This window comes from Carcharodon carcharias, chromosome 13, assembly GCF_017639515.1.
Source record: "Carcharodon carcharias isolate sCarCar2 chromosome 13, sCarCar2.pri, whole genome shotgun sequence".
In the NCBI taxonomy this organism is placed as follows: Eukaryota; Metazoa; Chordata; class Chondrichthyes; order Lamniformes; family Lamnidae; genus Carcharodon; species Carcharodon carcharias.
The window spans coordinates 95,795,545-95,809,412 of NC_054479.1; the positions used below are offsets into that span (position 1 = coordinate 95,795,545).

The 13,868-nt window shown below is 40.2% G+C and overlaps 1 protein-coding gene across 6 annotated transcripts in view; it reads left to right on the plus strand.

Moving 5' to 3' along the window:
- eps8a (epidermal growth factor receptor pathway substrate 8a) overlaps positions 1 to 13,868 on the plus strand; it is a 170,172-nt gene that overhangs the window by 140,032 nt on the left and 16,272 nt on the right. For 5 of the 6 annotated variants that reach the window (XM_041201855.1, XM_041201861.1, XM_041201859.1 and 2 more), the window contains 3 exons: positions 10,777 to 10,888; positions 11,322 to 11,468; positions 11,561 to 11,596. In XM_041201855.1, the coding sequence (XP_041057789.1) occupies positions 10,777 to 10,888; positions 11,322 to 11,468; positions 11,561 to 11,596 (295 nt within the window). The remainder of the gene's footprint in view (positions 1 to 10,776; positions 10,889 to 11,321; positions 11,469 to 11,560; positions 11,597 to 13,868) is intronic. The other variant, XM_041201857.1, reaches the window with a different exon arrangement.

Genomic DNA, 13,868 nt, shown 5'->3' on the forward strand with positions numbered 1-13,868 from the left:
GAAGAGGGAGTCTCATTCTGCTTCATTTTGGCATCAGGTTGTGCCTTTAACATCTATTTTACAAGACATATTTGCTGGTTTATATGGTTATTTACATGATGCTTAATTAGAATCAGTATGAAGCTAACATGACTTTTCATTTAATATAAAACTTGTGATGTAAATACACTCTCCAATCACTGCTACTTTGATACATAGAGTTCAGTTTATTTAAACTGACTGGTTGGTTCGTTTTTGCTATCTTGGTTTGTGATGGGCCTGTTGTCTGAACAGGAGTTTTTGAATTTAAGGCTGTGAGGCGCAGCCAACAGATAAGAATGAGTTGCAACTAGTGAAGGGTTGAGACAACCGTATTTGTTGGAAAAAGGCAACAATTGTACATAGTAGCCAATTTTTGTTGCCTTTATAACAATTCCCCAATTCTGCATGGAGGAAAAGCCTTGATACAAGCTAAAAATTAAGGGAACGCTTTTAACACAGCTACTCACGTGTACAAGTTTGATAAGCGATAATGGCATGTTATAAAATACATTTTGGTCATTTGCACTGTGCATTTTTTTGAGTTAACCAGTCTTGTTAACTGCTTTTCCACTAAGGTTTGTGTTGACATTTTGAAGTCATGCAATATAATGACTGTTCTTTTTTGAATTGTGTGTTTAGCATATGATCCGGAGCACTTGGTTTATCATAACTGAAGAAGCAACTAAGTGTTTACAAGTGTGATTCTTTTTTAAATAGATATTTTATGGATAAAATTGTACAATTTTTCTACAACTTCCTTTGCAAACCAGTAGACTCATATATATGACTGCAAATAGTCTTGGTTCCCAAGTTGGCACAGTGAGTGTATGCACTATGCTGTGCAGTGCTAAGCCAGTTAAAGTACACAGGGATATTTAACATGCTGGTACCAGGAAGATTTCAGACTCTGTCAGCGTAAATACCATCCTATAATAGTGGCAAAAGTGGACCCAGGAGCTTCAAAAAAGCTGTCTACTCGGGTAGTCCTGCATGTTGGCCTGCAATGTGTAGTTGCTCTGAAAGTGGAGTGGGACACAGGTTTGTCATGCTGCCGGGATATCTACTTGTCAGAGTTTTCAGCTATACAAGAATTACTGGAATTTTCTGGAATTAAAGAAGACTTAATACCCTGGGCACAAATTGGCCGTCTTGCTAAATTAGATTGTTCCAGTAAAAGCAATATCTCAAAACTTTTTGTTAAGGGTAGGCCATCCAGCTTATCTTTCCACACGGTAGCTTCTTCTGGGGAAGGCAGTGATATTGGTATTGTCACTTGACTAATGATCCAGAGACCCAGGGTAATCTTCTGGGGACCCGGGTTCGAATCCCACCATTGAATTTGAATTCAGTAGAAATCTGGAATTAAAGATGTCTAATGATGACCATGAAATCATTGTTGTTTGTAGTAAAAACCCATCTGGTTCACTCATGTCCTTTAGGGAAGGAAATCTGCTGTCCTTACCTGGTCTGGCCTACATGTAACCCCAAACCCACAGCAATGTGGTTGACTCTTAAATCCCCTCTGCAATGGCCTAGCAAGCCACTCAGTTGTATTAAACCGCTAAAAAGTCTAAAAGGAATGAAATAGGACCAGCCAGCCGACATCAACCTGGACACTGGAAACGACAAAGGCATGCTCAGCTGTCGACCCTGCAAAGTCGTCCCTGCAAAAACTTCTGGGGGCTTGTGCCAAAACTGGAAGAACTGTCTCACAAGCTAAAAGCAAAATACTGCGGATGCTGGAAATCTAGAACAAAAACAAAAATACCCGGAAAAACTCAGCAGGTCTGACAGCATCATTGGAGAGGGATACAGTTGACATTTCAAGTCTGTATGACCCTTCATCAGAATTAAAACATAGAAATGAGATGAAATATAAGCTGGTAGAAGGGGGTGGGACAGGAGAGCTCGATAGGGGGCCAGTGATAGGTGCAGGCCAAGAAGAGACAGCCAAAGATGTCATAGACAAAAGGACAAAGGGGTGTTGACGGTGGTGATATTATCTAAAGAATGTGCTAATGGGGACATTAAGGGAAGCAAGCTAGTGGCAGATGGCCCTAGTGCAGATGGGGTGGGGGAAGGGATCGAAATGGACGAAAAGATGAAATGGACGAGATGAAACAATAGATCGAAATGCATTTAAAAATAGGAAGGAAAAGAAAAAAATATATTTGTTAAAAAATTATAAATTATTGGAAAAAGAGCTTGCTTCCCTTAATGTCCCCATTAGCACATCCTTTAGATAATATCACCACTGTCAACACCCTTTTGTCCTTTTGTCTATGACATCTTTGGCTGTCTCTTCTTGGCCTGCACCTATCACTGGCCCCCTATTGAACTCTCCTGTTCCACCCCCTTCTACCAGCTTATATTTCATCTCATTTCTATATGTCTTAGTTCTGATGAATGGTCATATGGACTCAATGTCAACTATATCCCTCTCCACAGATGCTGTCAGACCTGCTGAGTTTTTCCAGGTATTTTTGTCTCTCAAGCTAGTCAAGCAACAGTTTGACGTGGTCATATTCACGGAATCATACCTTACAGATACACACCAGACACTACCATCACCATCCCTGCTAGGACAGGACGCATCTAGCAGGGGTGGCGGCACCGTGGTATACAGTCGGGAGGGAGCTGTCCTGGGAGTCCTCAACATTGCCTCCAGACCCCATGATGCCTTATGGCATCAGATCAAACATGGGCACGGAAGCTTCTTGCTGATTACCACATGATGCCCTCCCCCTTAGCTAATGAATCAGCACTGTTGAACACTCCTTGGTGGCAAGGGCACAAAATGTACTCTGGGTGGGGGACTTCAATGTCCATCATCACTACTGACTTGGTAGCACCATTACAGACCAAGCTGGCTGAGTCCTACATGCATAGCTGCTAGATTGGGTCTGCAGCAGGTAGTGAGGGAACCAACAACCACCGCACAATTCTTGTGGAGACGAAGTCCCGCTTTCACATTGAGGATGCCCTCCTTCGTGTTGTCTGGCACTACCACTGTGCTAAATGGGATAGATTTCAAACAGATCTAGCAACTCAAGACTAGGCACCCATGAGGCTGTTGGCCATCAGCAATAGCAGAATCGTACACAATTGTACTCGACCTGGCATATCCCCCATTCTGTATTAACACCAAACCAGGGGATCAACGCTGGTTCAATGAAGAGTACAGGAGGGCATGCCAGGAGCAGCACCAGGCATACCTAAAAATGAGGTATCAAGCTGGTGAATGCACAACAAAAGGACTACTTGCGCGCCAAACAGCATAAGCAGCAAGTGTTACAGAGCCAAGCAATTCTACAATGACCGCATCAAATCTAAGCTCTGCAGCCCTGCCACATTCAGTTGTGAATGCTGGTGAACAATTAAACAACTCACTGGAGAAGGAGGATCCACAAATATCCCCATCCTCAATGATAGGGGAACCCATAAGGCTGCAGCATTTGCAACAATCTTCAGCCAGAAATGCCAAATGGATGATCCATCTTCGCCTCCTTTGGAGGTCCCAAGCATCACAGATGGCAGTCTGCAGCCGATTCAATTCACTCCATGTGATACCAGTAAATGGCTGAAGTCATTGAGCAAAGGCTATGGGCCCTGACAATGTTCCAGCAATATTACTAAAGACTTGCCATGCCCCTAGCCAAGCTGTTTCAGAACAGCTACAACACTGGCATCTGCCTGGCAAATTCGAAAATTGCCCCAACAAAAATCAGGACAAATCCAACCTGGCCTATTATTACCCTATCAGTCTACACTCGATCATCAGTAAAGTGATGGAAGGGGTTATCAACAGCGCTATCAAGCAGAACTTGATTAGTAATAACCTGCTCACTGACGTTCAGTTTGGGTTCTGTCAGGGCTGCTCGGCTCCTGACCTCATTTACAGCCTTGGCCCAAACGTGGATAAAAGAGCTGAACTCCAGAGGTGAGGCGAGAGTGACTGCCCTTGACATTGAGGCAGCATTTGATCGATTTGTGGAGTCAAGGAGCCCTAGCAAAACTAGAGTCAATGGGAATCGGGAAAAACTCTGTTGGTTGGAGTCTTACGTAGCACAAGGGCGAATGGTTGTGGGAGGTCAATAATCTCCATTCCAGGACATCATTGCAGGAGTTCCTTAGGGTAGTGCCCTCAGCCCAACTATCTTTAGCTGCCTCATCAATGACTTTCCTTCCATCATAAGGTCAGAAATGGGGATATTCACTGATGATTGCACAATGTGCAGCACCAATTGCAACGACTCAGATACTGAAGCAGTCAGTGTCCAAATGCAGCAAGACCTGGACAATATCTAGGCTTAGGCTTCCAAATGGCAAGTAACACTTGCGCCACACAAGTGCCAGGCAATGACCATCTCCAGCAAGAGAGAATATAACCATCGCTCCTTGAGATCCAATGGCATTACCATCGCTGAATCCCCCACTATCAGCATCTTGAGGGTTACCTGGACTAGCCGTATAAATACTATGGCTACAAGAGCAGGTCAGAGGCTAGGAATCCTGTAGCGAGAAACTCACCAACTGACTCCCCAAAGCCTGCCCACCAACTACAAGGCACATGTCAGGAGTGTGATGGAATATTCTCCACCTGCCTGGATGAGTGCAGCTCCAGCAACACTCAAGAAGCTCGACACCATCCAGGACAAAGCAGCCTACTTGATTGGCACCCCATCCACAAACATTCACTCCCTTCACCACTGACACACACTGGCGGCAGTTTATACCATTTTACAAGATGCACTGCAGAACCTTACCAAAGCTCCTTAGGCAGCACCTTCCAAACCCACGATCACTACCATCTGGAAAGACAAGGCAGCAAATGCATGGGAAAACCACCACTTTGAATTGCCCCTCCAAGCCACTCTCTGTGAAATATATCGCCATTCCTTCACTGTCGCTGGGTCAAAAACTCACTGAAACTCCCTCCCTGACAGCACTTTGAGTGTACCTTCACCCTGTGGACTGTAGTGGTTTAAGAAGGCAGCTCACCACCATCTCGAGAACAATTAGGGATGGGCAATATATGCTGGCCTAGCCAGCGCATTCCATGAAAGAATTTTTTTTTATTTTTGAAAGGTGTCAATGTTTCTCCATGTAGCATGTAATTATTTCTTAAAATATTTCAAAATTTGTACCTCTAATATTTTAGTCACTGTTAGCCACTGCATAAAATAGAATTTTTTTGCATCAGCCAGCAATGTACCCTTTACTAGTTTGAATCTACGTTGTCTTACAATTTGACTTGAAGTAATTCCCAGAATTTGCCATTCCCTTAACTATGTTAGGTAGCTGCATAAGATCACTTCTCTGACATCCCTTTTCAGGCTAAAAAGCCCAGGTTTCTTTCCTAGTTATTTGACATGAGAGATCAGCCTTGTGACTCTTCTCTGCATTGGTTACAGTGCTTGAATCATAGAATGATGCCACACAGAAGGAAACCATTCAGGCCATGTCTGTGGTGGCTCTTTGGTAGAACTACTCAATTAATCCTCTGCTCTTTTCCCATTGCCCTGTAATATTTTTCCCCTTCAACTATTTACCCAATTAATTTTGAGTGCTACAATTGAATTTGCTTCCACCACCCTTTCAGGCAGTGCATTCCAGATCATGACATCTCACGCTTTAATCATGTCACTCTGGTCCTTTTGCCAGTCGCCTTAAATCTGTGTCCTCTGGTTAACAACCTATCTGCCACTGAAAATACTTACTTCTTATAGATACGTTCTATGATTTTGAAGAGCTCTGTTAAATTACAGCTTTCTCTGCTGTAAGGAGAACATGCCCAACTCCTTCAGCCCTTCCACATAACTGAAGTTCCTCAACCCTGGTATAATTCTAGTAAATTTCTTCTTCATCCTCCCCAAAGCCTTGATATCCTTCCAAAAGTCTGCCGAGAATTGAACACACTGTCCCAACTAAGGGCTAATCAATGTTTTATGAAGGGTTAGTTAAACTTGCTTGCTTTTGTAATATATTCCACTCATTATAAAGCCAGTGATCTCATATGCTTTTTAAACAGCCTTCACAACTTGTCCTGCCCCATCAAAGCTTTTGTATACAAACATCTCCAGGTATTTCTTCCCTGGAAAAAAGTTGCACTATTTAGTTCATATATTTTTGTAGGAAAAACGAGGACAGGCAGCAATGCCACAACTTGGAATAGTGTGCTGCAATATCAAGCCCTGTGCTCCCCTAGCTGTGCCAAATTAGAAAGTTTGATCAACCCACCTAATTTTTAAATTTAGGTTAACAGAATACAAGTCCCAGGTTTGTAAACTTAATAAGTAAACAGCTGTTTATTGAACAATCATCTTTAACCAGTGGCAAAAGAGAGAAATATGAACTGCTAATTTCTAACTCTATAACCGAAACTCTACTCCTCAAATCCCTATATACACACATACAAGACACACAAAAACATGGATTTTAAGGGTGGGATAAAACAGTTCAATAGCACCAATTCCAGAGTATAGGATTTGATGGGTTGATTTTGATCAATGTCTTCCAAATTCCTTTCAGTTGTTTGTTGATGACACAAGGCGGTCATCCAGCACTTTCAGTATTTAATTCATTGGTTGAGCACTTGCCTTTCAATATCTCTAACGGTGGTTTTTCCCTTTTGCCTCTTGATGGGGTTTTCAGAGAGAGAACAAGTTTATAGAGATATGAGGAGAAAAAACCAGCTAGCTTTTATTGTAGAATTACTGGAATCTGACACACACAGGAGGCAGAGGCTTTAGGTTTTTCCCTTTCCGGCTAGGAGCTATTCTGCTGCACTGGTGTCTCAAACCTCGCCCACCTGATCAGGAGCGAATTAAAACGTTGTTGCCAGGCGGTTTCCCATTAGACCAAACTCCTCCTTGGCACCATCCTGTCTTTCATGGCACATTGTTCTAGGACAGCAACATTGTATACATCCCTCACACTGTTCGAGTAGACATGTCCTTCAAACTGCAGCTATTGTAATTTTAATCGACAGTCCAACAGAAAGGGCCAGCATTTTCCAGTTGGCGAGAGGGGGCGGGGCCTGCTTGTCAACGCGTAAAATGACACGGGGTGACATCGCGCGTGCGTCCCAACGTCACCCGCCTCATTTAGATTGTCAGTTCAGCGGGCACGCATCCGAGTTGGATGTGTGCCCGCCAACCTGTCAACGGCCTATTAAGGCCATTAAAAAAACAATTAAGCTCATGATGGACCTACCCATCCATTCTTAAGGTTGGCAGGCAGGCTGGAAGTCCAGGTAGGCTTGTGAAAAAACATGAAACCTCATCCACGGAGAGGATGAGGTTTCATGAGTGATTTTAAAAATGCAGAATGTTTTACAATAAAAGTTATGGATGTGTCCCAACTCATGTGACAGTGTCATATGAGAGGACATGGCAGGGAAATATTTTTCTAGTCTTTATTCAAAGTTTTAAACGTGAGCTGATCTCCCTGAGGCAGCACTTTGCCTCAGGGAGATCTGTGCCTTTTCTTGCACACTTGTGCAAAAGAGCACACTCCCGGCTGAGGGAATCCCCCCCTCCCCAAGCACAGGGAGCACATAGCGCTTCCTGGCGCACGTCAAGCTGAAGGCCCACCCACGTAAAATGATGGCACGCCCCTGACCAGGGATGCCGATTGGAAGCCTGCCCACTTGTTTCTGCTCCTGCAAAGTGTTGCCCATGGTACTTTGCCAAACATCATTTGAAAGTCCATATACACAGCAACGACCACACTACTCTCATCAACCCTCTCCATTACTTCAAACAACTTTGTCAAGTTAGTCAAAGACAATTTGCCTTTAACAAATTTGTGCTGACTTTATTAGCCCATGCTTTTGCCAATGCCAATTAATTTTGTCTGAGAAGTTTTTGCACCACAGACGTTGGGCTGACTGGACTTCAGTTGCCTGGCTTCTCCCACTCTTTTGCTTTTAACAGGAGTGTAACATTTGCAGCCCTCCCTTGTGTCTCAGTAACTAAATTTACATGCAGTACTGAAGGTACGGTCCAATCAGAATATTTGTGCTTTTTTTGAAACTCCTTCTGACATGTAGTGCATAACCAAAATTCTGCAGGCATTGTGATTGCTGCTGTGCACTTAGTTGAGCATGAGGAATATTGAATCAAGTAAAACTCAAGTCCCTGGCCTAAGCCATTTTTATGCTTAATGTTTGCATTAAAATCTACCTGCCACTGCTCAATCTGCTTATGTGTTTTATCCAGCTCAAATTGTAATTTCTAAGCCTCCTTGAATTTCTTTATTAAATTAGTGTCTTAGCCTAGAAAGAGAAAAAAATGCCTGGGTTCCTACTTCAGATTCTGTTGAGCAAGCTCACCGGAAATCTGAACGTCTGTTGTTTTGGGATCACTATGTAGGCTTATGCAGGGTAATGGTATGAGACATCAGAGGCCAACCTCTCTGTAGAATACCCAGCTTGATGCACCCCTTTAAAGTAAGTAGGGGAGAAAATTAAAAACGGGTGGGGTGGTGGTGGAGAGAAATCTATTGATGCAATGGAATAATTAAGAAAAATGAACAATATATTGTACAATGAAGAATCACTGAAATTTCTTGCATTTGAAATAAGCTGTTGCTTCAGATGTTTGTCGTCTTGGCAATCTCATGAACCCATGTTGGATTTTTATGGCACCAAAGTAAGGAGGGAACATTTTCTCAGCAAAGCTAGTAATGTATGTTTACTAAGCTTTCTATTCAACACTAAAAAAACCACTCTGCAATTTTAAAAAATCCTTAGCCCACGCATGCCCATCAGATAAATTTGCTAGTCTCCCCTAAAAATGTCAGATGGAAATTATGGCAGTGGGAAAATTCAGGGGAATGCTAACTTTAGAAGTTCCTGGAATCTCCCATAGTCAAAATTAAAAGTAAGTTTGATTTCCTTGTTAATTCCTCTTTTTCTAATCTGTCAATTTGAAGACCAACTACCTCTTATTACATTCTTGGTCTGCAAGGAATCCATTGCTAAGTCTTTCAAACAGGTCCTCTTCTGTAATTGCAAGGCAAGGAAACCAAATTCATTATTCTGACTACCAGACTGATCCATTTGCAAAGTGAACAAGTGGGCTAGAAACTTGGATTACAGAATGTACAGACAGAACTACAACAAACGCAGCATGAGATTTACTTAAATCCCTGCTGAAGGTAAAACATGGTGAGGTTCAATAACAATGCATTAAAGGTATTTTATTTCGTTAATAAAGTTTTTAATTGAATTACCATTCAAATGCATGGCAAATTTGAGGCATCTAATACTGTATCTTACTAACTGCTTGGCACACACCACAAATCAACTTTTAGTATGGAGCTTTATTTTGTCTTGTGGTAGAATTACAGGTTTAATCATTTACATTTTCAGATTCTTTGGCTTGCTTGTTTTGAGTAACAGCTTGCTTTGTTTTCCCAGCATACATATTTAACTTTTAATTTTATCTGCTCCATTTTCTAACCTGAACTATTCCCAGTGCTGCTGCTTAAGGCTCTTGATTTATGCTAATTTTGTGTGTTTCAAAGTCAAAACTGCTTTCCATAGCACTTTGTAGTTTAGCAAATACATATTTAGCGAAAAAGGACTTGAATTTAACTGAAATATTTTCATTTTTGTAGTAGCCTGAATGCTTACCAATAATCTCTCTGGCAAACTAAACATTGGAGCTGTGGTGTTGAATTTCTGTTGCACAGCTGGTACTTGGCTTGACAATAGGTTTCTTCTTTTGTATTCCATTTAATTTAAGAACTTTATTTCAATTTAATACCTGCGTTGTAGAAGTGTTCGATTGGATGTACTGTATGATCTTCCATAAATTCGTAATCTTTGAATATGTACATATTTAGATGACACCTCAAATGCAACTATATTTACTTATGGTTTTGTTAGAGGTGCAGCTTGAGATTTTTTTAGATTTTTGCCATTTTTAGTCCATTTCATATGAGTTGCTTTAAATTTTAAAAATCCTAGATGATTTTGCATTCATATCTTGTCTTATTAATTTTGAAATAGCTTTAGCGCTTAGCAAAGTAAGTTGCATGGAGCTTGGTTGTTATATATTTAATGAAATGCACAGGTCAATTTGTGTGAAGTGGCAGGCTATGTTCATTAGTAGGCTTGTTGGGTTGAATGTCCTGAAGGTATGATGATTGCTATTGTAGATAGGAGTTATTCCATTTAGAATTCAGAAGGTTATAGGGATGGGGTAGTGTATGACTGGTACAGATTGTAAAATTTGTGCAACAAGTGAGCTTGAGGGACCAACTGGCCTTTTTCATATTTCACCCTTATCACAAATTAAAAGCTGGTTTCTCATTTTATTGATGTGATATCAAGGATACAGTGGATGTTTTGTTTGCCCAATTAGTTCTTTGACAAAATATTTATCACAGTAAGGACAAACGAATGTGATATGTACTAAATGAACAAATCTTCAGCTGTCTTCTTTATAGCCTACTACTTTAGAATTGTCATTTAATTTTATGTTTCAGTAGTTATTTTTCATGAGATTGATGATTTAAATATTTTACACTTGTCCCTTTGCTAAATGAAAATATGATTTGAGTTGGATTGGATTAATCAGTATGTTCTTCACAGCTCTGCACAAATTATAACCACATGAACAATAGCAATCGAGATGTCTTTGATCTTTCAGTAAAGTCATTTAATGCTCTACTGTTTATGGTACTTCTGCATTATCATTGTGACTTAATGTATTCATGTAATATTTCTCATTTCATTTTTAAAAGAAATTATGAAACTCATGTTAATGTGGAGCCTAAGAAATTTGCCAAATCAAAGTATGATTTTGTAGCAAGAAACAGCAATGAGCTCTCTGTTATGAAAGATGATCTGCTGGAGGTAAGACATCTTGTACACTGTATTTTTCAGCTGTTTTGTTGAACTTTGAATTTCAGGAAGATAGTATTTCATAATCATATTTGTGCATACTTTGTTATGGGAAGACAATATCATTGGTACTTATGTACTGGAGCATATTTTTCCACTTAAAGCGATGCAATGGAAAATGGACCCCATAAGAATGAGTACCATGACGATTAAATCTTCCTTGGCTTGACTTCACTTGCATTCTTCCCAGTAATTTCAACTCTTCAGCTACAGGTGGAAGAAATCCACCTCCTAGTTTGCTACCGAGAAATGAAAAGTTACATGCATGGGTCTGTGCTCTAATGTGAGGCATGTTTAATGCTTTAAGTATTAAACTAGGCATGCTTGAATTATGGTGCTATCCTGTTCTGGAATATATTAATATGATGACGTCACATTGTTACAGATCATTGACGACAAGAAGCAGTGGTGGAAAGTGAAAAACCAGAGTGGAATGTCAGGGTATGTGCCAAACAACATTTTGGATGTACTGAGAGACCCTCATGAGCCTGGTGAAGGAATGCCTGAAGGCCTTTACAGTCAGACCATTCAGGTAAATGTTATATCATGTAGCTTTTATTATTTTTTCTTGCCCCGCAGACCAAATAATCCAGTTAACTGCATTTTTATCTACTGCCTTGACAGCTGTTGATGCCAAAAAAGGAATTTGAATTGTTTAAGGTAGGGCTATGATTTTCCCTATGAGTGGATTTTTCCAAACCTAAGCATCTTTTATCTGGTCCTTTAATAGTCCCCTGGCTAAAAGCATTCTATAGAAGCTTCCCAAGTTACGCTTTTAATTGTAACCTTTGGCCTGATTTCTTTCGCAAATGTGGTTTCAGTTTGCCTCAGTTACTTTTTTAAATTAAATTTGAATGGAGTAAATGTTAACAAAGGTGGTAAAATATGTTAACACTGCAGTGTTCTATGGTATCAAAGGGTGGGCAAATATTTTTTGTTCAGTCCCCCCAGTGCTGGATTCCTATTCCTGGTCCCTTGGAGGAGGAGGAAAAAATTTGCAGGTAAGGTACTATAGATCTCTGATTGTTTTGTGACCATGTCAAGTGGCAGAGATTGAACCTAGAATAAATCACCTGTTTGACTAGGAAAATGGCGATTGGTTGGTGTAAGTGGATGTAAAAAGAAACTAATGAAGAGAAAGAGGAAAAGTAATTTTTAGCTGCATTCAGAAGCCAGGCCAAGGGTGTTGGTAGCCTAATTGCAGAAAGCTATACTTAATTTTGGGCTACTTTTTCCCTTGCATCAGTTGTGTGCTGGCATCATTTAATACAGTTTCAGTAATCCTGCACTGAAGATGTATCAAATGACTGCTCAACAACAAGTTTTGTTGAGTATTTAAGTTGCATTTGGAGTGATATGCTTGGTTAACTATATTTTAAATTGTTTTCATCAAAAAAAAATCCCACATGCATGATCCACATTACTTGGTGTGCTTTAAATTTCAACTTAACTAAGTTTTGAAACGTTCTCAGCTCAACAGTTGGCAAAGCCCCTTTTGAAGAAATGCAGCCAAGCATAATATGATGTACTGGATTTCCACTCGTAACTTCCACAAAACAATTTCAGGTGCTCAGTGAGTTAAAAGAACCATTGACCATTTCTTTTTTTAAAAGGTTCTTACAAGTTACTTAGGTTCAAGATGTTATTTCAACTCTTTTGGCTTTGGGCCATGTATGACACCAGCAATTGATTTAGGATGTATAATGCTGTTTAGATGGATAGTGGATCTTAAATTATCAATGTAGGAGCAAAGCAATTTAGGCACTTCAATCCACGATGTCAATCTCAAAAATTTGTTGGTGTATATGACTACTGGCCTAGACGCATTGTAACTATTCCACTAATTATGGTCCCAGGTATTGTCTGTATTATTTATTAATGGTTAGCAGACATTTCTATAACCTGTTGAGCTGTAGTCAGATGTCATTGGTGAAAGGCCCAGACCTGTAAAATATAGCTTTGGTTAACAACAGAGCTTAAAATGGGAGAACCTGAATTAATTAATTTGTTAAAAAGAAATGTTTTTTCTCCACTGCTTTCCCTGAAGGCTAATATAGCATTTGTGCAAGTCAAGTCTTGTAAATACCAAATTCTCTACTTTCTTCTCACAAGTATAGTAATGTTGGCTTTCCCCTTGCTGATATCCAATAATTAACCCATGGGGGAAAAAATCAACTAGAGGTTTCATTCAAATTCTTCCACATTGACAGAATAGTTTCGCTATGTGATTAGTACGAATAATATGTAAATTGCTAGTGGCCTGCAGCTATGTAGTGCTGAGCAGACGTGCAGCTTGGCTCAAGGTAAACATTTTAATGCTATTATGATATAGTATTGTAAGAACAGAATACACTTTTAGTCCTGGCTACACTGCACATCTCTTCACACAGCACACATGAATCTCCAGGTACATTAGATATCTGCTTTCAAACTGAAACTGCAGCTTGGTCTTATCTATATTTTTGTGTCTGAATGTCTGCTGAGCATGTCTGAGGATGGGTCATTTTTGAGCAAACATGAAACACTTTTGTTTGAAGTTTCCCCTCCATCACTGCTGGTGTGTAAACTAGCGTCACTTCTCATTACTTAGGTTTATACATTTATCTTCATTTCATGCTTTTGTTTTGTTTTGGTTCTCATTGGCTTCAATCATCTGCTGACAGCAATTACTTGGAGAACTATCTGAGGTACTTTGTATGTTTTGTTTGTGATCTTGACGTTGAAGAATGAGATTGTTCTGAAGGGTAAACCTCAAGTCTGTTTCAATATTTTTGAAAATGTTAGCATAGTTGCATTTGAATTTTAATAATTAAGTGTTTATGCTAAACCTTCCTGTCAGCAATTAGCTTTTAATCCTGACTACAGATATGTTTACATAATTGGTACACGGCTAACTCACCTGTTGATTAACTGTTTTGTCCCTTCTGTTTAC